Genomic DNA, 25240 nt, shown 5'->3' on the forward strand with positions numbered 1-25240 from the left:
AGTAGCAACACTCAGATGTGTGGCATGTTATTCCAGTTCACAGGAGGAGAAAGATTCTCCAAAAATGCTTGGGTTTAATGTATTGTAGACGGCTTTCACAGCCAGAATCACTGGAACGCTGTGTGGTTTCCGGGCTGTATGGCCGTGTTCTAGTGGCATTTTCTCCTGATGTTTTGGCTGCATTTGTGGCTGGCATCTTCAGAGGCTCTTCAGAGATCCTCTGAAGATGCCAGCCACAGAGGCAAGCGAAACGTCAGGAGAAAACACAACTGGAACATGGCTATATAGCCCGGAAACCGCACAACACCCCATGCTTGGGTTTATTTGGATGACCTTGCCAATGGAAGGGGTGCAGGCCATCTTGGCCAGCCCCACCGCTCAGTGCAGGATCCCTGATTGGTGTTCATCCAACCACAGCTTGAAGTCTGCCATTGGGAAGCTGAATCCACTGTTGAACAACTCTATTGCAACTTTTTTTCCTAATATCCAGCCAGTACTTTTCCATCCGTAATGTTAACTCATAATTCTGAATCCTGTCCTTTGGTGCCAACAGGAACAAGTTCCTGCTGGTACAGTAGATATAGAAACTCCTTTCCCTTCATCTCCCTACAACAGACACCTTGGGAGGTAGGTGGGGCTGAGAGAGTTCAGAGAGAACTGTGACTGGCCCAAGGTCACCCAGCAGAAATGCAGGAGCGCAGAAACACATCTGGGTCACCAGATACCTTTCCATCCATAATAATTCATTTTTCTGAGTCCTGTGGTTTTTATGGCACCCACAGTCTATAAAGGGCACTTACTTGATTCTGAAAAGTGTGTCTCTCGGTTCGATGTACCCAAGCGAATCTCAATGTTCTTGTTTTTGCTGAACAAGTTCCTCCGAAACAAACGTCCTGCGTCATGGGATCTATCAGGTTTACATGTCCTCTTTCTCCCCTCCTTCCACAGCTTCTTTGGGGCCTACAGCATGGACGTCATAACCAGCACGTCCTTCAGCATTGACGTTGATTCCATGAACAACCCGGACGACCCTTTCATCATGCACATCAAAAAGTTTCTCAAGTTCAGCTTCTTTAGTCCTCTGTTGATCCTCCTCGGTATGAAGCCTTTATATGCCATCGAATTTGGAAAGATCCATATCCCCCTCTTTTGGTTTTTTAAAAATATGGGGAGCTGGACCATTCCATGATTCCACCTCCTTTTGATGATTGCACACCGTCGGTCATGGAACATCTCTCCCTGCATGGCAATGACCTTTTGAACCTTTACAGACTCAAGAGCCCTGAATTCCCCCTCCCCACCATTTTTTTTACATTCTGTGCCCAAGATGAGAAGGAACATTCCTATATCATTCTTAGAACGGGTTCGTAACAAGGAAGCAGTTAAGTGCATCACTGGTTTCACGTATGAATCACTTCTAAGGATTATATAGAAATGCTCTTTTTCATCTCGAGCAAGGCCAACGTAAAAGATAGGGAGAAGAAGAGGCGGACTCCCCCTGAATCTATGGAGGACATTGCCGATGTGATCGGAATCATCCAAGTTTTGTGGTGCAGGAATGTTCTTCTGTCATATGGCTTTATTCCAAGTAGCCAACCACATTGACATTTGTAGGAATGAACCATGCCTTCATTAGCTATCCATGCTGGTCAGAGTCAAATCGTCTCATTCATAGTATTTAAGAGCTGCTTAGAGCCTCCCGTCCTTCCTAAGTTGGTAAAATGAGAACTCAGCTTGCTAGGAGTCCATTATAGATGACTGGGGAAGGCAATAGCCAATCACCTTGTAGACAAAGCCTGCCTAGGAAATGTCATGATATGATGTCACCCCATGGGTCAGTAATGTCTGAGTGCTTGCTTTTATTTTTACCTAAAGCTAGAAAAAGGCTTCAGACTTTTCTGCATGGTCTGCTGAGATAGAAGAAGAAGAGGAGTTTGGATTTATATCCCACCTTTCTCTCCTGGAAGGAGACTCAGGGTGGCTTGCAAGCTCCTTTTCCCTTCCTTTCCCCACAACAGACACCTTGTGAAGTAGGTGGGGCTGAGACAGTTTGGAGAGAATTGTGACTAGCCCAGGGTCACCCAGAAGGCGTGTAGGAACAGGGAAACAAGTCCACTCACCAGATAAGTCTCCACCACTCATGTGGAGGAGTGGGGAGTCGAACCCAGTTTCCCAGATTAGAGTCCACCTGCTGTTAACCACTATGCCCGCTGGCATACATACAGGCCACTCTTCAGTGATTCAAATCTTGCTCTGCTAAAATCACTGTGCTAGGATCTTGTCCCTTCCGAAGAGGGTGGGCTTTCTTCCTGACTTGTTGCGTCCTCCTGAGGGACCACCTGGCTTTTCTCCTCTGCAGTCATCTTCCCATTCATCGCAATAGTGCTGGAGAAGCTAAATGTCACCATGGTACCTGCCTCCTTCCTTAACTTCTTCAGGAACGCAATCCAGAAAATCAAGAGGGACCGACAGAAGAATGATCACACGGTTAGTGTGGCTCATGTGAACCTGTGTGTGGGGTGTGTGTGTGTGTGTGTGTGTGAAGATGAGTGTGCTTGGTTTAAAGAAAATAAGGACCGGTCTCCACCAAGATAACACACCCTAAATCTTGCAGAGAAGATTTCTGGATTCTGCATTTGAAAACAAAGGCAACAGGGCCTGGGCCTGACTCTTGCTTCTTGGTTTTTCTTCTAGAACCGAGTCGACTTTCTGCAACTCATGGTGGACTCCCAAGTTTCAGGAGAGAACTCTGAAGAAGCACAGTTGTATAAAAGTACGTATATCTCTATATATACAGATTTCTTCCTCCCTCCCATGATGTTTACAGTATGCAAGAAGGGAAAGCGATTTTAAGCCACTTTCAGACTTTTTAAATGTAGAGAATAACAAGTTGAAGGTTACTGTGAATGTGGAGAGATAAAGCAACTAGACTCAGGGCCCCTGTTACCTGGGGATGCCAGTTCGAATTTTGGGGAGGGGCGTAGCACCCTTGGATATAGCAAAAGCGTTATGAACACATGTGGTGTGTTCATACGGTAAGCAAAACACCATGAATGTGCATGGGGTATGTATAGTGTGTTGCTTGGATCTAGAAAAAGCACACACACATGGACAGATATTGGTCCAGACAGGCAGCTGCCTCCAGGGTCTCGGACAGGGGTCTTGCCCATTATCTACTGCCTGGCCCTTTTTAACTGGAAATGCCAGGGATCGAACCTGGGACCGTTTGCTTGAAAGCAAAGGCCCTTCCACTGAGCCACAACCCTTCCCAGTGGGTGGGTTTTGAAAGCATTTCTTGTAGCTGCTGCTTCCATTTTATAGTAACCGCCGAAATATCATCTTTTTTTAATATAATGAGTTTTATTTCAGTTTAAATAGTACATATCCAATATAGGTTAACAATACAGTTGTTATTTAACAAATACAAACCTCATATGAGCTCACAGCTTATTAATCTGTGTTGAATCTATAGATAAGCCATAAACAAACACGCACACACAAAAACCCCAAAAAATTTTAAAAAATGATTTCCAGTTAAAGGAATCTTTTTTTATTACTTAAGAACCAAACAGTTGCGTAGTGGTTAAGCACCAGTGGCATAGTGGCTAAGAGCAGGTGTATTCTAATCTGGAGGAACCAGGTCTGATTCACAGCTTGAGGTTTATCTGGTGAATTCAGATTAGCCTGGGCACTCCAGTACATGCCAGCTGGGTGACCCTGGGCTAGTCACAGTTCTTCGGAGCTCTCTCAGCCCCACCCACCTCACAGGGTGTTTGCTGTGTGGGGGAAGGGAAAGGAGTTTGTATGCCCCTTTGAGTCTCCTTGCAGGAGAGAAAGGGGGGATGTAAATCCAACTCTTCTTCTTCTTCTTCTTCTTCTTCTTCTTCTTCTTCTTCTTCTTCTTCTTCTTCTTCTTCTTCTTTTCTTCTTCTTCTTCTTCTTCTTCTATAAATTGTTTAGAGAAGTACTAACATTGAAGTTAGGTTAATATATTTTTATATTCTGTATTAGTTTAAAGGTATACATTAAATGGTGGTTTTTGGTGGTTTCCACATTCTTTTTTTTTAAAGATATTCAATAATTTATCACGCGAAGCAAAGTCAATGAGCAGTAATATCCAGTCTGCAAGCAACGGGGCTCGTCTTTTTCCAGTTCTTCGCAATCAGTAGTCTGTCTGCCGTAATCATGTACAAAAGCAAAATTTTACTCAGCAGTTCCTAAGGTTGTTTCCCCGTTGCTGCTAACAGGACCTTTGTAGAGGATTTATATTTCGGAAACATCACAGGAGGTGAAGAAACCCCGTTCCTTGGTGCCCCAGCCTTGACCCCTTGTTCGATGCTTTTCTAAAGTACCTGCAGGGGCAGTTTTACAGAGACATTTTCCTTACTTGCTTTTCCCTGTTCTTTCCTAGCTCTAACTGACAAGGAGATTGTTGCACAAGCTATGATGTTTATTTTTGCCGGCTACGAGCCCACCAGTTCCACCCTCAGCTTTCTGTCCTACTCCCTGGCAACTCACCCAGATGTTCAGCAGAAGCTGCAAGAGGAAATAGATGAAGCTCTCCCCAACCAGGTAAAAGTTCCCACTGGCCCAAACGGTTCGCTCTGCTGGGATGGAAATGTCCTGAAAGAGGGAATCACATATTGGACGGGTCGGCTTTATTTTGAGTGGCAGGAAACAGCTGAATGCCAACAGGGCACGTAGTCGTGAGCTGTGGGTTTGGGGCAGTACAAAGATTCTAAAATAAGTACGAAATGTGTCTCATCAAACTCTTGAAGTGTGTTATTATTGGTTGGCCATATTTCAAAAGCTGTGATCTATTAGTGTGCGTGCGTGCGTGCGTGCGTGCGTGCGTGCGTGCGTGCGTGCGTGCGTGCGTGCGTGCGTGCACCATCAAGTCGCAGCTAACTTATGTCAACCCCATAAAGTTTTCCAAGCAAGGGACAATGGTGGATTTCCATTGCCTGCCTCCATGTGGCCTGAGCTTGTTCAGAGAGAACTGTGACTGGCCCCAGGTCACCCAGCAGGCTTCATGTGGAGGAGAATCAAACCCGGTTTTCTAGGTTAAAGTCTGTTGCTCTTAACCACTACACCATGTTGGCTCCCATGAACGAGAACAGTATTCTGTTGTTCATAGCACACTTGTGAACTTCTCACCCATATTTGGAAATATTTTGAGAGCCAGCGTGGCATAGTGGTTAGGGAGCAGGTGCACTCTAATGTGGGGAACCAGGTTTGATTTCCCACTGTGCCACTTGAGCTGTGGAGGCTTATCTGGTGAACTAGATTAGCCTGTGCACTCCAACACATGCCAGCTGGGTGACCTTGGGCAAGTCACTGTTCCTCGGAGCTCTCTCAACCTCACCTATTTCACAGGATGTATGTTGTGGGGGGGGAGAGGGAAAGGAGATTGTAAGCCCCTTTGAGTGTCCTTACAGGAGAGAAAGGGGGAATATAAATCCAAACTCTTCTTCCACTTTGCAGGCCACACCCACCTACAATGCTGTCCTTCAGATGGGATATCTTGACATGGTGGTGAATGAAACTCTCAGGCTGTACCCCCCAGCAGGACGGATTGAAAGGATTTGCAAAAGCACAGTAGAAATTAACGGAGTGACAATCCCAGAGGGAACTGTGACCTTGATCCCAGCGTATGTCTTGCACCGAGACCCAGAATATTGGCCAGAACCAGAAGAATTTCGGCCGGAGAGGTGTGTAGCCAAGGGAATCTGAAACCAGTTCATAAAAAATAGCAGCGGCAGGAATGGAACCAGCTAGTGTGATTGTGGTGGTACCTAAATAATGCATTTATCATGGCTTGACATCTCTAATGCCACCCAGGACCTTTCTGAGACACACGTCCATAAACCGTGCATGGAATTTAATTAGGTCAGACGACGGACACGGCGACTCAGCTGGCTTTTGCGGCTGTTCACACTGGCCTGGCTTTAAAAGAAAAGCCACAGGGCAGCTGCCCCAAGATCTGCAAATCCAGAACAGGAGGGGTGCAGATGTGAGCAGAAATTCAGTTGTTTTCTCATTTAGAATTCCAGTTCCAGTTGTTTTCTCATTTAGAAAAGAGCCCCTGTTCCAAATTTGCTAAAGCCCAAATAAAAACAGGGCAGAATAGATGGAGACTCACTCTGGGGGGGTGTCACAGAAATGTCCGGACTCAGTTTGTTGTGATCTGGTGGGAGATTTGACTGCACCACCCAATCTAACTGAATGGAACCGTTGAACGACGATGGTCCCTGCCATTGGAAGTTCATTTCTGATAGATGTCACTGAAGGAAATGGAAGCCTGTTTTCATCTTTAGATAGCATGAGCAACGACTATTGGACGCATGAGCTTCATTTGACTTCTTAGTTCAGAAATGGGATATCTCTGGGGGATTATAAGGGACAAATGCATATGTAAGCTCTTTCAAGTGACCCCAGCAAGAGGCTGTCAAGGCAAGTGAAAAGCAGAGAGAGTTCACTGTTGACTTCCTTTGCAGGGAGACCCTGTTGGTCTCCTCTTCTTAGTTTCCCTGATCCAATAAGATCAGGCTGTACTATACCATTCCCCATCGCCTGAGGGACCAATAGGAAATGGACGGTGCCGTTCCATTCCTCTTGTAAGCCTGCAAAGAAGCATCTAATTGACCTCTCTCAGAGACAGAGAATCATACAGCTGATGAGCCTTTGATCAGATCCAGAGAGCCCGTTCTATTCTTATCTCTCCACCCTGTTCAGCCGTTCGGTTCAATGAGTGCGTGGATCAGAAGTGCCTCTTGAAGTTACATTAACGGTTTGCATGTTTTATCTTTTCCCTGTTTTACCTTTTCCCAAATGGTAAAAGGTCTGGATTCTGTGACCTACAGAGAGTGGCATACGAAGCTGGGGATGTTTAGTCTGGAGAAAAGATTAAGCGGTGACATGATAAGCATGTTGAAATATTGGAAAAGATGTCATGTTGAAGATGGAGCAAGCTTGCTTTCTGTGGCTCCAGAGACTAGGACCAGGAGTAATAGGTTCAAAATATAGGAAAAGAGATTCCACCTGAACATTAGGAAGAACTTCCTGATAGCAAGGGCTATTCGACAGTGGAATACACCACCTTGGAGTGTAGTGGAGTCTCCTTCTTTGGAGGTTTTTAAACAGAGGCTGCATGGCCATCTGTCTGGAATGCTTTGCTTATGTCTTCCTGCATGGCAGAGGGTTGGACTTAATGACCCTCGCGCTCTCTTCCAACTCAAAAGGATCAGCTTCCATCCCTCACCTTTCCACACTGAACGAATGAAGGTGGGTTTTGTCCCTTATGTATAGGGTAGGTCATGGGACAGATTCACTGGATGTTTTTTCTCCTGTGGATTTGGTAACAGGTTCACTAAAGAGAACAAGGAATCCATGGACCCCTATGTCTTCCTGCCCTTTGGAGCTGGACCAAGAAACTGCATTGGGATGCGCTTTGCTCTCCTGTCCTTGAAAGTGGCCTTGATTGTCCTTCTGCAAAGATATTCTTTCCGTCCCTGCAAAGAGACTCAGGTGAGCAACAGGACTTTTAAATTCAGGGTACTAGATCTGCCTCACTAGCAGAGGTTGGTTCTCTAGAAGCAGGTGGCCAATCCTATTCTTACAGCTCTGTCCCATTTTCTTAGAAAGCATCTGAGATACTGTCGTTTCAATGGCTAAATTCGAGTCTGGTGATACTTTAGAGACTAACAAGGTTTTCGAGCAGTGAGCTTTTGAGAGTCAAAGTTCCTTTTGTCAGATAGGACACAAATTCACAGTTTTGAGAACTGCAAAACCATATGCGTGATGATATCTTCTAGATGGGAAAACTGCCCAAAATAATCCCACAGAAATCTCTGGAAGAGCGTGACAGTGTGAAAGGACTAATGGAAATTAATCTCCCCCCCCCCCCCCAAAAAAATTAAATGTGGCATGAATGTACAGTTTTTTGCTACATGATCCTTACTTCATGATGAATAAATAACGTTTGGGATATAATGTATCTTAAGTAGAAAACTATTTAATCTATCTTTAGATAGATTTTTTCCCCTTAAAAGGTCTTGCAATGCAAGCCTTTATTGGCATATAAAATTATAATTAAAACTTATATAATTACATAACATTTGTATAAAAACAACCAAACTCACCCAACACTCAATGGTTACATACCTGTGGTTCCTATCAAAGAATTAATTACATCTAAAAGGAATTTGGCTACCAATTCACAGAAAATTTCATTGACATTGTTTAAAAGAAAATAGATTTTTTAAATCATCCAATAGCCCCTCACATTTTGACAGCATTTGATTCCCATGTTTGTTCCTTATAACAATTTGATTTAAATTTTTAAAAAATCGATTTAATTCTTTTGGTGATTTTTTTTTAATGGATTTTTCTCTACCCTGGGTGTTTACCCATTTTGGTACTCTGGATCATTTGCATAGGTGTGAAAAGAGTTACTGACCAATCTGATGCAGGTGCATTCCAGTTGTTCCCATGTGATATCACTAACTGGCTTTTCTGGATTTTTCCCCTGTTGAATGTCAAAGATCCCCCTGGAACTGGACACCAAAGCCATCATGCAACCCACAAAGCCCATCATGCTGAAGATGGTCCCCAGAGCCCCCGCTGAACCTGAGAAATAAAGGGATTAGAAGCACCTTAGATGCTGTCGCCACCCTCCTGTTCCACACCTCACTGCCTTCCCCTCACACGGGACTAGTAACTTACCGGAGCTGAAAGGGAGAAAACGGCAGCTTTTGCCTCACAATCCCATTCTGCTTCCTGTGACAGACTTGGAAAACTTTTCATGGTGGGTTTTCAGGGCTGTGTGGTCTGGTAGATCTTGTTCCTAACATTTTGCCTGCATCTGTGGCTGGCATCTTCAGAGAGGTATCACAGATAGAAGTCTGTTATGCACTGTGTCCTCACACTGTGACTTCCCTCTGTGATACACCTCTGAAGATGCCAGCCACAGATGCAGGCGAAACATTAGGAACAAGCCACAGATGCAGGCAAAACGTTAGGAACAAGATCTACCAGACTCTGGCCACACAGCCCAGAAAAGCCACTTCAACCAGTTGAATCCAGCCGTGAAAGCCTTCAACAATACATTGTAAAACTTCGTTTTTGCCAGGGTGGTCTCTTTCAGCCTCCGATCAGAAGCTTTTCTGATATGACAGAAGTTCTTAATTTCCATCCACTTGATTGTCTTGAGACCAGCTAAGTTTTACAGGTGCCTCTTTTTATTGGAAGTTATCCTTTTGGGCAGAGAGACCATGTTTTCTCCTGAGCACTGAGATGAAGTTTTTGGCGTTTTGATAGAAATTTAACTGGGGCCACTCGGAACATACCTTTTGGACAGGTGACTGTGGAAACCAAGAATATTTGCATCAAGTCTCATAGAATTCCAAAATCCTAAAAGCTCACAGAGAAGCTTCACTCCTGGCAACTTCCTGTCCACATGATCAGTGTTTATATACCAGGCTTTTCTCCCGAGCATTTAAAAACACCCAATTCATTTTGCTAGGCCTGTGTTCATTCTTTGTGTGTCCATTTTATGCTCCTGTGGATTTCTTTGTTATTGTTCTGTTGTTTTGCTCATGTGAGATGCCCTGGCGATCTTAACCATTAAAAGGCAGGATATTACCAACATATATATATATATTCAACATTTTGTGACTGTTCGGTTGTTTGAATACACGGATGCTACCCTGCAAGTGTGTGGTCCCAGTTTTCTAATTATTTGAAAGGGTACCCTATAGAAATGGGTGGAGCTTTGGGGAAAATATGGAATAGATCTGGCGGCGAATAATTCTTGATTAATGAGCACACCAAATGTTGCGTAGGAGGTAGAATTGTGAGACTGCATCTTCAGGAAAGGAGTTTGCTTCTGTTCAATATGATCTTCCCTGTCTCAAAGCCAATACTTTATATGGTTATACTGGATTTTTAAATGGTTTCCCACATCAATATAAAATAGTGTCTTCCATTACGCTACCGATATTGAAAAGAATGCTTCCTGCTTAAGAGATTTTGTCAACTGCTCTTCTAAAATACTGTAGTTCTCTGTTGTGACAGGATTCAGTGTACTGATCATCTCTTTTATTTCGCTTGAAGCGTCTGACTCAACAATATTGACAAACGTATCAAATTGCATATATCAAAAAGATCACTTTTGGCACTTGGAAAGCTGCAGGGTATTTTTGGCATCTGAAGAGGCCTTTTGTGCTGTAGAAACACAAACTCTATCATATTCCTAGTTTCTAGACCTTTGTTTCTAATTGCTGAACGAAGTGCTGTTTGCGTTTCCCGTTATTCTCTTTTCCATAATAAATCTTATCGGGTTCCTCTCGTGTTTTGTTCTGTCGACGGAGGCGCACCTCGGATGTCCTCCTTTTTGTTTTCCAGTGTCAATAGCTTTTCTTTTTGAGTGTAAACAACGCGGTGGCCATTGTGCAAAGTTTCTGTTGTCTCTTTAGCAATGAAGATTCAATTATTTTCTTCTGTTTTGCAAACATTTCCCTTTCCCCCTCCCCTTCGCTTTATTTTCTCGGCATGTTTGCTTGGCATGTTTGCTCGGCATATTTTCTCAGCATGGCAGCTTTGGACTGCAGTTATTTTTAACTGGCACGTGAAACCTGTTAAAGGAGATATATAGTGGTTGGGAAGAAGTTTCACAGATGAGGGGCTTCCCTGGAGAAGACCCCGTTCTTTGTGGACACCACCGTTCACCAGATTAGAGTCATGTGGAGTAGCAGGGAATCAAACTCAGTTCTCCAGGTTAGAGTCCGCCGCTCTTAACTGCTTCACCACACTGGCTCTAATACAATTTAGGGTTGTTTGCCATATTGACGACAATGCCACGCAGAGCCTTTTTTATGGTATGCATCCATAAACTGTGCATGGAATTTAATTAACTGTATTGAAGAAAGTGACCCGTAAGCTGGCTCTTTGCTGCTTGTCATAACGACCTGGTTTTATGGGCAGTATTAAAAAGGAAGCCGCAGGGCAACCAGCGCCGAGACATAAGAATCCGCAGCGGAAGAATAAAGATGCACGTAAGGAGCTAAATGTAAAGGTCAAGGTTTTTAGTCAGAAAACAGCCCTTGCTGGGTTAGAGTCTGAAAAAAAGCCCTTGGGAAAGGAACCGTTGGGGCGAAGAACTGAAATCTGGCCACTTATTCTACTGTACAAGTCTCCGTTCAACAAACTGGGTTTATGCAGGGACATAGGAAGCCACCTTCAACCTCAAGGAAAGGTAGGATATAATGCTTTAATAAGCAAAACAAACAGACATGACTCATGGTTTAAAATGGCCCTGTGAAACGGATTCGAAGCTTCAATATTGTCAGGTATGGAGGACCAATCCCTGTTCTTATCAGCATCACAGATAAATAAGAACATAAGAACAAGCCAGCTGGATCAGTCCAGAGTCCATCTAGTCCAGCATTCTGCTACTCGCAGTGGCCCACTAGGTGCTTTTGGAAGCTCACATGCAGGAGGTGGAAGCAGTGGCCTTCTGCTGCTGCTGTTCCCGAGTACCTGGTCTGCTAAGGCATTTGCAACCTCAGACCAAGAAGGATCAAGATTGGTAGCCAGAGATCAACTTCTCCTCCATCAATCTGTTCAAGCCCCTTTTAAAGCTATCCAGGTTAGTAGCCATCACCACCTCCTGTGGCAGCATATTCCAAACACCAATCACACATTGCATGAAGTGTTTCCTTTTATTAGTCTTCTTCCCCCCAGCATTTTCAATGAATGTCCCCTGGTTCTAGTATTGTGAGAGAGAAAAATTTCTCTCTGTCAACATTTTCTATCCCATGCATAATTTTATAGACTTCAATCATATCCCCCCTCAGACATCTCCTCTCCAAACTAAAGAGTCCCAAACGCTGCAGCCTCTCCTCTTAGGGAAGGTGCTCCAGTCCCTCAATCATCCTCGTTGCCCTTCTCTGAACTTTTTCTATCTCTTCAATATCCTTTTTGAGATGTGGTGACCAGAACTGAACACAGTACTCCAAGTGCGGTCGCACCACTGCTTTATATATAAAGCATGACAATCTTTGCAGTTTTATTATCAATTCCTTTCCTAATTATCCCCAGCATAGAGTTTGCCTTTTTCACAACTGCCATGCATTGAGTTGACATTACCATGGAACTATCAACTAAGACGCCTAAATCCCTTTCCTGGTCTGTGACTGGTAGCACTGACCCCTGTAGCGTGTATGTGAAGTTTGGATTTTTTGCCCCTATGTGCATCACTTTACATTTTGCTACATTTTGCATTTGCCATTTCTCAGCCCACTCACCTAATTTATCAAGGTCTGCTTGGAGCTCTTCGCAATCTTTTGTGGTTCTCACCACCCTACATAATTTGGAATCATCTGCAAACTTGGCCACCACGCTACCCACCCCTACTTCCAGGTCATTTATGAATAGGTTAAAGAGCACTGGTCCCAAAACAGATCCTTGGGGGACACCCGACATCTCTCCATTGTGAGAATTTCCCATTTACACCCACTCTTTGCTTCCTGTTTCTCAACCAGTTTTTAATCCATAGGAGGACTTCCCCTCTTATTCCTTCATTGCTGAGTTTTCTCAATAGTCTCTGGTGAGGAACTTTGTCAAAGCCTTTTGGAAATCCAAGTAGACATACCTGTGTCCACTGGTTCCCCTTATCCACATGCCTGTTTACACCCTCAAAGAACTCTTAGTAAGTTTGTAGCAGACAGGATTTGCGTCTGCAAAAGCCATGCTGACTCCTCCTCAGCAGGTGTTGCTTTTCTATACATTTTGTAATTTTATCTTTAATGATAGATTCTCCTACTAATTTACCAGGAACAGATGTCAAACTGACTGGCCTGTAATTTCCCGGGTCCCCCCTAGATCCGTTCTTAAAGATTGGTGTGACATTGGCCATCTTCCAGTCTTCAGGGATGGAGGCAGATTTCAGGGATAAGTTGCATATTAAAAGTGAGAAGACTCAACAATTTCATGGCTTGGAGCTCTTACAGAGAACTCTTGGTGAATGCAATCTGGGCCAGGGGAGTTTGGTGGCATTTAGTTTATCAATGGCTGCCAGAATTTCTTCCTTGTCTACCACTATCTTCGCCAGGATTCGCCTCCTAAGAAGCTTGGCGGTCTCAGGTGCAGGAATTTTCCTCCACCTCACTCTTGGGTGAAGACAGATGCCCAAAGAATTCATTCGAGCACTTCTCTGCAATCTCCCTGTCATCTTTGCTTTTTACCAGCTACCCTTTGTTCCTTTGTCACCCTCTAATCTGAGGTCTACCGCTTCCCTAGCTGGCTTCCCTATCACTTTTGATATCACTTGAACTGTTTGTTTGCTGGTCTTGATGTTCTGTTCTCATGCATTCCTCATAATCATTTTTTTGCCTTCCCTTACTAGCTAACTTGCTTCTCTTTTGCCACCATTTGTTTTCCCTCTCATATTCTTCATCAGTCAAACTGGACTTCCACTTTTCTAAAAGACATTTTCTTTTTTCTGATAATTTCGGACAACCCCTCGTTGTTAACCACAGGCCTTTCTTTTGGACTGGGTGCTGCCTTTTCCTAACCTGCCGGAACACATTCCAGCTGAGCTTTTACTTACTGTGTTTTTAACATGGCACTCCAAGCATCCTGGACAGTTTTGACTCTCTTTGATTTTCCCTTTCAGCTTCCTGCAAGCACTATCCCCCTCATTCTGTGAGAAATTTCCTTTGAAGGCAAATGCTAACTACATTAGTAGTTATTGTCACTTGTTCTGCATGCAAAGGAATACTCGAATCTGACAGCATTGTAGTCGGCTGTTCCCTATCGAGCTCAACAACACTGACTTCCTACCAGGATCCTGGGTCCCATATAGAATTAGATCTAGGATCACCTCTCCCTGGTATAGTTCCACAACCATCTGCTCCTTAAGCCACAGTCATTTAGCATATCCAGGAATGCTCTCTCCTTACTATGACCTGAACATGCATTTTTCCGAGTTTATATGGGATAGTTAAGCCAATCACCCATTACCACTACATTTTTGTTTTGTTGGCCTCTCTAATTTCTTTTTTCCATCCTCAGAATCCTCTCTTGTGCACTTTGGTCAGTGAGGGACGATAATATATTCCTAATATTAAACTGTCTTTCACACCTGGACGTTATTGATATCCACAGTGATTCTGTAGGGGTACCAAAGCTCCCCACTTGCATTATCGCCTATTTTTATGTGACACTATGCTCTCTTTTATGTAAAGGGCAACTCCCCAATGCACCCTGTCCTATCAGCCTTCCTATAGGAGCCTGTAACCTGGTATAACAGCATCCCACTGGTTCTCCTCATTCCACCATGTCTCTGTAATGCCCACTATATCAAAGTCCTCCTTCAAAACTCTGTACTCCAGCTCCCCCATTTTAGGTCGAAGGCTTCTACTATTAGCATAGAGACACCTGTATACCCTGTCTCTGTCCTTAACCTGGGATTTATGTGCTTTACCCTCAAGTCTTTTGTAGACATTATCCCTTGTCACATGCACATTGCTATGTTCCTGACTTGTATGTGGTTGATTTAGAAAAACCTCCCTCTCTGTCTGCATCCCCATAGATACTGTATTCCGAACCGAAGCCACCTCAGCTCCTGTTGGCTTTCCCCCAGGAATCAGTTTAAAAGCTGTTCTGCCACCTTTTTAATGTTGAGCGCCAGCAGCCTGGTTCCTCTTTGGTTAAGATGAGGCCCGTCCCTTTTGTACAGGCCTACCTTGTCCCAAAAGGTTCCCCAGTTCCTGACAAAGCTGAAACCCTCTGCCTTACACCACCTTCTCATCCATGCATTGAGGCCCTGTATCTCCGCTTGCCTAGCTCGCCCTGCGTGTGGAACAGGTAGCATTTCTGAGAATGCCACCTTGGAGGTCCTGGACTTCAACCTGTTACCTAGCAGCTTAAATTTAGCGTCCAGAACCTCCCGGCTACATTTCCCAATGTCATTGGTGCCAATGTGGACCACAACTGCTGACTCCACCCCAACACTGTCTAAAAGCCTATCTAGATGAAGCGTGACATCCACAACCTTCGCACCAGGCAAGCAAGTCACCATGCGGTTGTCACACCTCTCACAAACCTAACTCTCTAATGATTGAATCACCCACTACAAGGAGCCCCCCACCTCCCTGAGGGGTATCCTCAGGGGAAGTATTTGCCCAGCACATCCCATGTTTGAAGCACTTATCCTCTCATCCTTACAACAGCCCTGTAAGGCAGACCCATATTGTATACAGAGAGCTAAGGGGAAGAGAAATGGACTTGCCTACTGGGGTCACTTAGTGAGTTCATGACCAAGGCAGCGATCGAATCCAGGACCTCGAGATTAGTATGTTTTTGTAGCCACCAGTATGTACTACTTCTGTCAAGTACTAGAAACCAACCAAGTAGGTGGGATGGACTGTTGGCCACTGTTGGAGAAATAATGCTGGATTGCTGGAATGTTGGTCAGACCCTAAAACAGTTCAACTTTTGGCATCCCTTTCAACCTTATAGGCTTTGTGAACGAACGGATTCAAAGGGTCAGTTGGAACTGTATGCCAATAAAGGCTTGTTGTTGTTGTTGGGTCAGTTGGAACAGTAGTTAAAAGCTCATCCCTCTGCACGGTGCCCCAAGACATTTGTTCTGCAGGCTTTGATCCTGGGTGTCTTTTCAGTGTGAAAAGTACATAGCTGTACTCAGCTCTTTCTGCCGATTCTGGCAACATATAGTTTTCCTTCTTTTAAAAAAAATCGGAGCTATTTTTAAAGATATGAAGAGGCACGAAAGAGAATCTTAGCCGCTTGGAGGATCTCGTTGAAAAGCATTGGTACCACAGACTCAGCAGCTCAGCAAGACTTGATAACAAAGACTTCCTACACTACAGACTAAACAGCCATCACTCCATGGTCATGTTGTGCTGATGCTTCGTGTGAGAGTAACTTGCAGGCCCCACAGTGAAACGCAAATTTAGAATAAGGGCTTAGACATGTTTCGGTGATCCTGATAACCCACCGCTGAGAGTGAGGGGAAAACTCACCGGGGAATGACATAAAGGCATAGGATGTAAATATGGGTGCACACATCAGTTATTTCAAATGCTGCCAATATCTGCTGAATATCTTCAGTCCTTCATTCCAGTCATAAGCTTATGTGTTTTTTTAAAATACCCCTGCCTGCAGTTGTCAAAGATTCCCCTGGAACTAGACAGTGATGGCTTCCTGCGACCCATAAAGTCCATCAAACTGAAGGTGACCCTTGCTATGCTGAACTTGAAGAATAAAATAATCAGCAGATACGAAGAACCTGCTGCCACCTCCCACGCCGCTTTCAAAAACACGTTTACTTCACATTCAGTTTTTAAATAGTCTCCCACAGATGCAAAAGGAAGAGCACTAATATGCTGCTAAATATTCCGGAGGCGACGCTGCAAAAGGAGGACGCGTGTGCCGCTTAAGAGATCTGGTAAAGTTCTTTGATGCCGCGCTACAGGGACACGGCGTTTGCTGAGACAATGTGTTTCCTAATGACCATGACTTCTCTGACTCCTGAAATGTCTAGCTGAACATGAACGGCACACATCTGACAAGAGTTCTTATATTCAAACTGACAATGTGTTTGTTGTGCCGAGGGACCTTGTAAAGTGCATGCTGGCAATACTCTCCCATAATCCCTGTCCCTGCCTTGTTTTTCTACACATTTTTTTCCTGCTTTTGTTAAATGGACACACATTTCTTGATCTTTCCCGCAATACATCGGCTTCAATGCCTACTTCGGTTTTTCAAATCGGCGTACGCCTATGTGACACAAATAACCCTTCTTCTCTGCTACTGAACAGTTCCCCACCTCTTCACAGTTCTCCTTCCTAAGAACTGGAAAACTAAATGCCACCATTACCTGCCGTCTATTTCATTTCTATATGATTATCTGACACAATAGCGTTTGCCAGTCAGGAGGTCTTGTAGAAATCTCGGACGCTTTGTGCAGTTCCAGTATCATTCCTAATCTAGTTTTTAAAAATGACCCTCCATTTCTATTTTCCAGACATTCTCATGTCATTCTGCCTGTGACTGCGTCTTGAAGAGAACTCAAAAGTTTTACAGCCCTTGGTCACTCCAGACTTTACTGCACAGCGACAGAGAAATAGTAATGGGGTATCTGTGATTTTCCTTCTGACGCACAGGATTGTAATGACAGAGTTTGGGCATTGTGTCCACAGCATTGCTGAGCCAGCAACAGCCCTCAGGCCCCTTCCGCACATGCAGAATAATGCACTTTCAATCCACTTTCAATGCATGCTGCAGCTGGATTTTACTGTGTGGAATAGCCAAACTTGCAAACAATTGTGAAAGTGGATTGAAAGTGCATAATTCTGCATGTGCGGAAAGGACCTCAGTGTACATCAGCAGTGTAAGCCAGCGTATCTCAGAGATATGTTGGCACAGGGGCTGGTTGGGTCCCTGAATGCTTCCTTGCCCCTTTCCCAATTGTGCTCTCAGTCTAGGCTTTGACCTTGAGGCATGGTGCTGTGTATGTTTGTAGTCTGTCACAGATTTGACCTATTTCGTTTTTCGACAGGCATGACCGGAACTAGATGGGTAACGCCGGTTCCTGCCAGTCACACCGGCTCAGCTTCAACTTCAACGTGCAGCTCGAGAGAGATAGCTTCGGCTTTGCAAAACTTGGATCCTCTGGTCTGATTTTCCACACCTTTCATGAATAATGGAAAGGTGAGTGTAACCTCTAACTGTGGGTTCTGTGGGGCAGAACTTGGAAGGAGTTGCAAAGAACTAAATTTTAAAACAAAATGGTTTACTTCCTTAACAAATAACACTTTTAACATTAACATTTAACATTAACAATTTACAGTCCTTTTGGGTTGCATTTCAAGTCCTTATCTTGACAATCTACTGATAAATGCCAAGTCCAATTCTTCCTGCTGGTGGTTGGCTTATGAAGACTTCAGAGGCTTGGTGAATGGGATCCAAGATGATGAAGGTCCCCAAACGAACTCCCATCAATTACATACATATCAAGCCCTTAAACAAGGTATTAAGAGCTTATAAAAAATTAAATCAAGGTCCCAGCCAGGTAGCCTTGCTTCCTCCAACTTCACCAGTTTTTGCAGCCTTCTGCTACTTTGAGTCTCCACCCCCTTTCTGGGTCAACCCATTCCGAACATAGGGGTTACATGAGCATCTAGAGCCGTCGACCACCTGATCACGTTTACAGGAATCTGATTGGAGGAGGAGACTTTGAACGGGATCTATAAGGGACCTGGTTAGTTATGGGTGCTTTAGCGGGATGAAAGCAAATCACCATAATTGTTTTACTTCATAAAGTACACTGAATGACAGTTGTCTTTAATATGAACTAGTGCGTTGAAAGGTAACAGAATGGCTTGTTTAAAGATGCCCTCAACCTAAAGTTTACTTTTGCATAGAAAGCTGAATGTATCACAGAGAATAACTGCAGTCCTTGTTCACTTGCCTCCATTTCTCCAGAGGTTATATCATTTTACATTTACAATAACCCTGCTGTGCAGGTCCAGATTTCAAAGTGAAGATTTGGCTCAGTGACCTTCAGCCCAGAGCAGAGATTTATTTTGTTAAAATAATTTTAATCCAACTTTTTCCTGACCTTTGCAAAAGAAATAGAAGCAAAAAGAAAAAAGCTTATGTATATATCCCTATATAAAAGAACAAGTAAATAATTTAGAGAGGGAATGTTTATTTACTTGCAGGATTTCTCCTAATCTCGCTGCTTGATTCTCTGACATCTCTTTTACTTTGGCAGGTTCTAGATTTTGACCAGAGTTTTTATCGGGAGTACTGTGAAACCTGGAGGTGAGTGTCTCATAGGATAAAATTTTGGGGAGAGTTATGGCGAAAAAGGTCTGTGTGTTCCAGTCTGCAGACTACCAAAACATACTATTTAATAGTTAATTTACTTTTCTCTCTTTTTAACAGTTCTTTATGCTTTAATTCTACAGCAGATGAAATTTGTAACTATTAGCAAACTAGCATTAATACACAGTCCTATTATTGCCTGGTTGTTGAAACGCTGATAACGTCACCATTTTAAAGAAAATATCCATTAGGCATACATAAAGGTAATACTTACAAAATAGTCAGAAGAGATCTACAATGCACATAAAACACAAATATTAATCTGGGAACCATTATATGACCTCCAGGGGTTAATTTCAAAAGCAGGCATGCAAGGAAGTTCAGATTTACCAGGAAGTCGCACAGCCTGGTTTTTGAAGTTCCGCGCTCTTAATTTGTGGGTATAATTAGTGGGTAGCCGGACAGTTCATTGGCATTGATTGAACAGAAGCATTTGTGTCTCCATTGGTGTCTCTTGGCTTGTAACAAGAGCCTGCTGGTTCTTACCCTTCCAGAATTTTCTCACGCCTGAAATTGTGTAACTTTGAAAGGATCTCAGTTTGCTTGTTTTCTTTCTCTGTCTCTTGTTTGCTTTGTATTAGGTTCTAAGAGAGCCTGTTCATATTGTTGTCATTATCAGCATCATTTTGAACAGCCCTAACTAAAATGGGAAGCGCTGAATAAAGCACTCTGGCCGCCCTGGAGGGGGGGTTGCCAATTAATTCACTCATCTGAGAGCCAGAATGGTGCAGTGTTTAAGAGCAGGTGGGTTCTAATCCAGAGAACCGGGTTTGATTTGCCACTCCTCCGCTTGATTGGCAGAGGCCTATCTGGTGAACCAGGTGTGTTTCCGCACTCCTACATTCCTGTTGGGTGAACTTGGGCAAGTCACAGTTCTCTCGGGACTCTCTCAGCCCCACCTACCTCCCAAGGTGTCTGTTGTGGGGAGAGGAAGGGAAAGGAGCTTGTAAGCCACCTTGAGTCTCCTTATAGGAGAGGAAGGTGGGGTATAAATCCAAACTCTTCTTCTTCACCTTCTCAGCCACACATATGTTTCCCCAGCTCTGCACTTTTTGCAGCAGTCCAGAGAAGGACACTTGGCCATAGGATGGGGAGGAGAGATCAGCATTGACCCAAGCCAAAATGTATGTTCCCCTGCTCATTGGTTGATTCCAGGGATCCAGAATCTCTCGTCACCGAGACAGAGCACACCAGCACCATGTGTGTAATATGGACTGGGGAAAATAAATGACACATTTGGTATTGGGAGCTAGGTGGAGCCTGTGCAGAGGATGCAAAATTGGGCGTCCTTCAGTAGCTCTTTCAATTTGCATGAAATGTTTTGCAGTATTTACCCTTTTGCACAACGTAGTCTGATTTTTCTAGTCGGGGGAAGAGCAAAGGTCTCGGAAGCTCCACCCCAGACTGTTAAAAGCCTTGTTAAGCCACCTCTCTGGCCTTTGAGGTTTTGGCAGGCACCCTTCCAAGAACAACTTTGCAATTGTAATGTGTGGAAACACAGACTATTTTCTTCTGTTTTCTTGCACACATTCAGAGGTGCAGCGTAGCCATAGGCTGTGCGTCCTTCAGCCCTGTTTTCTTCCTATCTGTGAGCTGGCTAATAAGATGCAAACTTAGAGTAGAAGGCCCTAACCTTGCCTCTTTTTCCCAAAGTTCTGTTGCATTTTAAGGATGAACGGCTATGATTTATTCCCCCACTCCCTTGCAGAAACTGGCTACAGTGATAGTGTAGGGCAGTGATGGCGAACCTATGGCACGGGTGCCAGAGGTGGCACTCAGAGCCCTTTCTGTGGGCACGTGCTCACAGAGTTCGTCATGTGGGAGGGGGGGTGGAAAATCACCCCCCCAGGCCCACATTTAGGCTGGTCTGGGCATGATCCTTTACCTGGGAGTAAGCTCGGTTGCTGGCAATGGGGCTTGCTTCTGTGTAAACCCTCCTAGGATCGTGATTCACCCATTTGAAGCATTGTACGGTTGCTTCACTAAGCTTACTCCTGAGTAACGCGCGCCTTGGAGCCAACCGTTTTTTCTAAACTGAAACTTCAGTATTCACGTTAAATTGCTGGGTTGGCACTTTGCGATAAATAAGTGGGTTTTGGGTTGCGATTTGGGCACTCGGTCTCGAAAAGGTTCGCCATCACTGGTGTAGGGAAATGATGAATTATTGATTATTTGAGGTAAGATCTTGAGGACGTATACACTACTCACCATACTCATGGTCTTATGAGTACTGTGTGGGGTGGTGTAGTGGTTAAGAGCAGGTGGATTCTAATCTGGAGAACCAGATTTGATTCCCCACTCCTCCACCTGAGTGGCAGAGGCAGATGTGTTTCTGCACTCCTACATTCCTGCTGGGTGACCTTGGGCTTCTTTGGAACTCTCTCAGCCCCACCTACCGTCTATGATAACGATCCTTCAAATCTTGACATGCTGGTGAGTGAAATCCTTGGGCTGTATCCCCCAGGAGGATTGGTTGGAAGAGGAAAAGCGGCCATGATCTCAGGTGACATCTTGGAGTGGGACCCAGAAAATTGGCCAGAACCAGAAGAATACAGACCCAAGAGGTACGTTGCAAGTTCGAAAGCTTTCTTTGCCCCGCGAATAAAACCCACAGCAACAGAAAAGGAAACAGGGAGTGGATGTGATTATTTCAACACCTTAATGATACATTTATTATTTGGCATCCAAGTCTTGGAAGCAGCACGCAGATTGTTTTTTTTTTTTTAATGCTCCACGTCTATAAACTTTGCGTGGAATTTAATTAACTGCATGGAAGAGAGATGCCTCAGCTGGATTTAGCAACAGCAATATTGGCCTGGTTTTATGTCCAGCTATTTAAAGAAGAACTATAGGGCAGCCGGCACTCAGACACACGAATCCACAGCAGAAGGGTAAAGATGTATAAGGAATTAGATTTAATGACCCTGTTTTTCCAGCCAGAGTCGGGGCAATGCTCCAGTCGGAAGCTGTTTGTCTCTTACTTCAGATGAGACCCTGCAGGGCAGAACTGATGGACCTCATCCCTTCTGGGTTGAAGAAGGGTAGCGAATAATTGGGGACAACCCAGTGGGAAAGGCTTTTGCACAAGTCCTTTCTTAAACAAATGCAACCTAAGCAAGAATGTGGCTCGGATTCAGTGCTGAGGCCACGTTGAGCTCATTCTAACTGCAGGTTTCATTGCTTTCCATTATCTCCAAGGCTACTGGCCACGAATGGAATTTCCAAGTTCATAGATGGCACACTTTGTAGTACCAGTTTCTTAGGATAAATCACTGGTATCTAATTTTGGCTGTGAGCTGGCCAGAGGCATTGGGTCACCCGCTGTTAGAGAAAGAACAGCATAGGACCTTTGGTCAAACCCAGTAAAGCCATTCAGGGGCTATTTGAATTTGTAATTAATGGTTTATCTGATCCCCACATATGTCTGTGTGTGATAAAACCACGCGGTGATTATGGATCTGCCCTGAGATCAATAATTTGAGTAAAATGAATTCCTGCCACAAATATTGATTTCTGGAGTCTTCTGTCTTTCCACATCAGGAGAATGAAGATGGTTTTTGCTTCTCGTGTGTTCAGAGACTGAAGATTCATCTTATGCCTCTCTCTTGTGATTTTGGTAGCTGGTTCAGTAAAGAGATCGACAAAGATGTCGATTTCTACATATTCCTACAATTTGAAGCTAGTCCAAGGAAACGCATCATAATGCACTGTGCCCTGCTGGTCATAAAAGCGGCCGTAGTTTTCCTGTTAACGTTTTATTTCCGAACGTGCAGAGAGACGCCAATCAGCGACAGGACTTTGAATGCAAGGCAAACTGTTTTACTAGCTCTGCCCCAATAGCAGATGTTGACTGTAAAAGCAGAGAGACTTTTCATGAATCTCCATCACACCCCCTTAGAAGCCCAACAACATCTTCTTCTGATGAGGTCTGTCTTTTACAAGCAGGAGGACTCGGCCAGCTCCCCTGAATCTGTTGCACTTGGTTTAAAAATAAGGTTACAAACACAAGAAGCGGCCTTGTACTGACTCAGCATTGGTCTGCACCGTAAATACTGTCTACTGATGGCCAAGGGCCATCAAGTCCAACTCCTCAGTGCCGGAACACATCTTGCAGTACGAAGCAGGAAGACTCGGCCAGCTCCCCAAATCTGTTGCACTTGGTTTAAAAATAAGGTTGCAAACACAAGAAGCGGCCTCGTACTGACTCAGCATTGGTCTGCACCGTAAATACTGTCTACTGTGGCTGGCAAGCAATCTTCCAAATCCCTTATACCCAGAGGTGGGATCCAGCAGGTTCTCGCAGGTTCCCGAGAGTAGGTTACTCATTATTTGTGTGTGCTGAGAGGGGGGGGTTACTAATTGGTGTTTTGCCACGTGATTTTTGCCTTTGTTACGCCCCTCCTCTCAGCAGTAGCGTGCAGAACTTGAAGCAGTCTAGCAGGAGGTGCACCAGCGTGCGTGGCAGCCTGTGCCTGCGTGCATTCGTTTCCTGCCCAAGGACCGGTGCAGCGGCTGCGTCCTTGCCACAGCCTCGCCCAGGAATGCCCCGCCCCCGGAATGCCCGACCACGCCCCCGTCATGCCCTGCCCAGCCCCATTGGTGCTACGCCACAGTTTGAATCCCACCACCATGGGAACCTGTTACTAAAATTTTTGGATCCCACCACTGCTTATACCCAATCCTTTTAACTCAAGATGCTGGGAATTTAACCTAGGTCTCGTGTAGCAGGATAGATGGTACTGGAGCTAGCTAGATCAACAGTCTGACTTGATGTTCTGTCATCTTCATGCGTTCCGCTGTGTGACATGGGAGGGACGAATTGGTTCCCGTGCTCATAAATAATCGCCATTCCCAGTCACAGAATCACAGAATCATAGAGTTGGAAGATACCCCAAGGGCCATCAAGTCCAACCCTTCAGTGCTGGCACACATCTTGCAGTACGAAGCATTCTCCAAATGGGACGGCTGTTTTATTGTCCAGAAGAGAGTCTTGCTTCTTTACATCCATAAGGGATTGCTCCTAGGTAAATTTCAGCGCTCTCGAGGAAAGCTACTTGTTCATACTCCCTGGTTAAAGACAGCTTTATTACTTAAAGCTATTTAATCTGGCACCTGCCGCCGGCCATTGGACTCATATAAAATATTACAGTGTAATAAAAAAGATTCCATAAAGCCAGCTATCTGATGGGGGAAATAGACAAACAGCCGCCAGATAAGGTCAGCAATAACCTGAGCCAGCGGTTCTCTGCGTTTAAGTGGAGAAGTTTCTGTTTATGATGAATATGGACTTTTATCTTGGGTTTGAGGGGCCAAGTTCGGCAGCGCAGGGAGACAGATTCACAAGTGGTTTGAAACAAACAAGAGAAATAGTGCGTATCAGATGTGCCCCGAATATTTTTTTAAATCATTCATTGCTACCTTTTTGAAATGAGAAGGTATGACCAGCAAATTTTCCAAATCTGATTGTCATGGCTGGAGAGGAATAAGCAGGAGAAGGACTCCCTTCAGATATCCCAGCTTTCAAGATAACCGTAATTTTGAAGTTATCCCAGAAGTGGACGGACTACCTGTAGCACATGCGTGAAGGTGGGCAAAATTTGCTTCCTGTGGCTAACACCTGAAATCGAAGGAAGGCTGTACTCTGAACCAGCCATTTTGAAGAGACAGTCCAATGCCACCATTGCAGCAAGAATTTACTAGCATTGTCGAAGGCTTTCATGGCCGGATTCAACTGGCTGTTGTGGTTTTTCTGGGCTGTGTAGCTGTGGTCTGGTAGATCTTGTTTCTAATGTTTCGCCTGCATCTGTGGCTGGCATTTTCAGAGGTCGATCACAGAGAGAAGTCTGTTATACAGCCACAGATGCAGGCGAAAAAGTTAGGAACAAGATCTACCAGACCAGGGCCACGAAGCCTGGAAAACCCACCACAACCAATTTACTAGCACATACATCTCAGTAAATCTTTCAAAACCTCATCAAGACCATCAGAAGTATCTGATGGCTCAGATTAATCAGTATTTAACAACATTACTAAGATCCAAGCATCGGTAACAAACAAACAAAAATTAAAACAGGAGTCTGTCTTTCCAACAGAAGGTGTAGTTTGCAGAGTCTGGTTAATCTTAAAAGGACAAGAAAATAAACAGGAAGAATCAAAATCAGGAATCGAGAAGTGTTAAAAAGAACAGTGAGTGACAGAAAGCTTCAGTAGTACTGAAGATTGCTATATCTATTTCAGCAGTTAGCAAATAGGTGTTTGAAAGCTAAAATTTAAATTCATTTTAAATGAAGAAACTAATTTTGGTTTGACCTCAGCTAGGACAGAA

General features: G+C 44.3%; 1 protein-coding gene across 5 annotated transcripts in view; it reads left to right on the forward strand.

Annotated features, from left to right (window-relative positions):
• Nucleotides 1-8838, forward strand: part of LOC125431001 (cytochrome P450 3A29-like) — a 38690-nt gene extending 29852 nt beyond the window's left edge. The window contains exons 8-14 of one of the 5 annotated variants that reach the window (XM_048493470.1): nt 949-1097; nt 2360-2487; nt 2695-2773; nt 4412-4572; nt 5485-5711; nt 7365-7527; nt 8544-8836. In XM_048493470.1, the coding sequence (XP_048349427.1) occupies nt 949-1097; nt 2360-2487; nt 2695-2773; nt 4412-4572; nt 5485-5711; nt 7365-7527; nt 8544-8639 (1003 nt within the window). In that variant the 3' untranslated portion in view covers nt 8640-8836. Of the gene's footprint in view, nt 1-948; nt 1098-2359; nt 2488-2694; nt 2774-4411; nt 4573-5484; nt 5712-7364; nt 7528-8543 lie in introns of all 5 variants that reach the window. The other 4 variants (XM_048493469.1, XM_048493467.1, XM_048493471.1 and 1 more) reach the window with 4 other exon arrangements.
• The last annotated feature ends 16402 nt before the right edge of the window (nt 8839-25240 follow it).

This window comes from Sphaerodactylus townsendi, linkage group LG04, assembly GCF_021028975.2.
Source record: "Sphaerodactylus townsendi isolate TG3544 linkage group LG04, MPM_Stown_v2.3, whole genome shotgun sequence".
Lineage (NCBI taxonomy): Eukaryota > Metazoa > Chordata > Lepidosauria > Squamata > Sphaerodactylidae > Sphaerodactylus > Sphaerodactylus townsendi.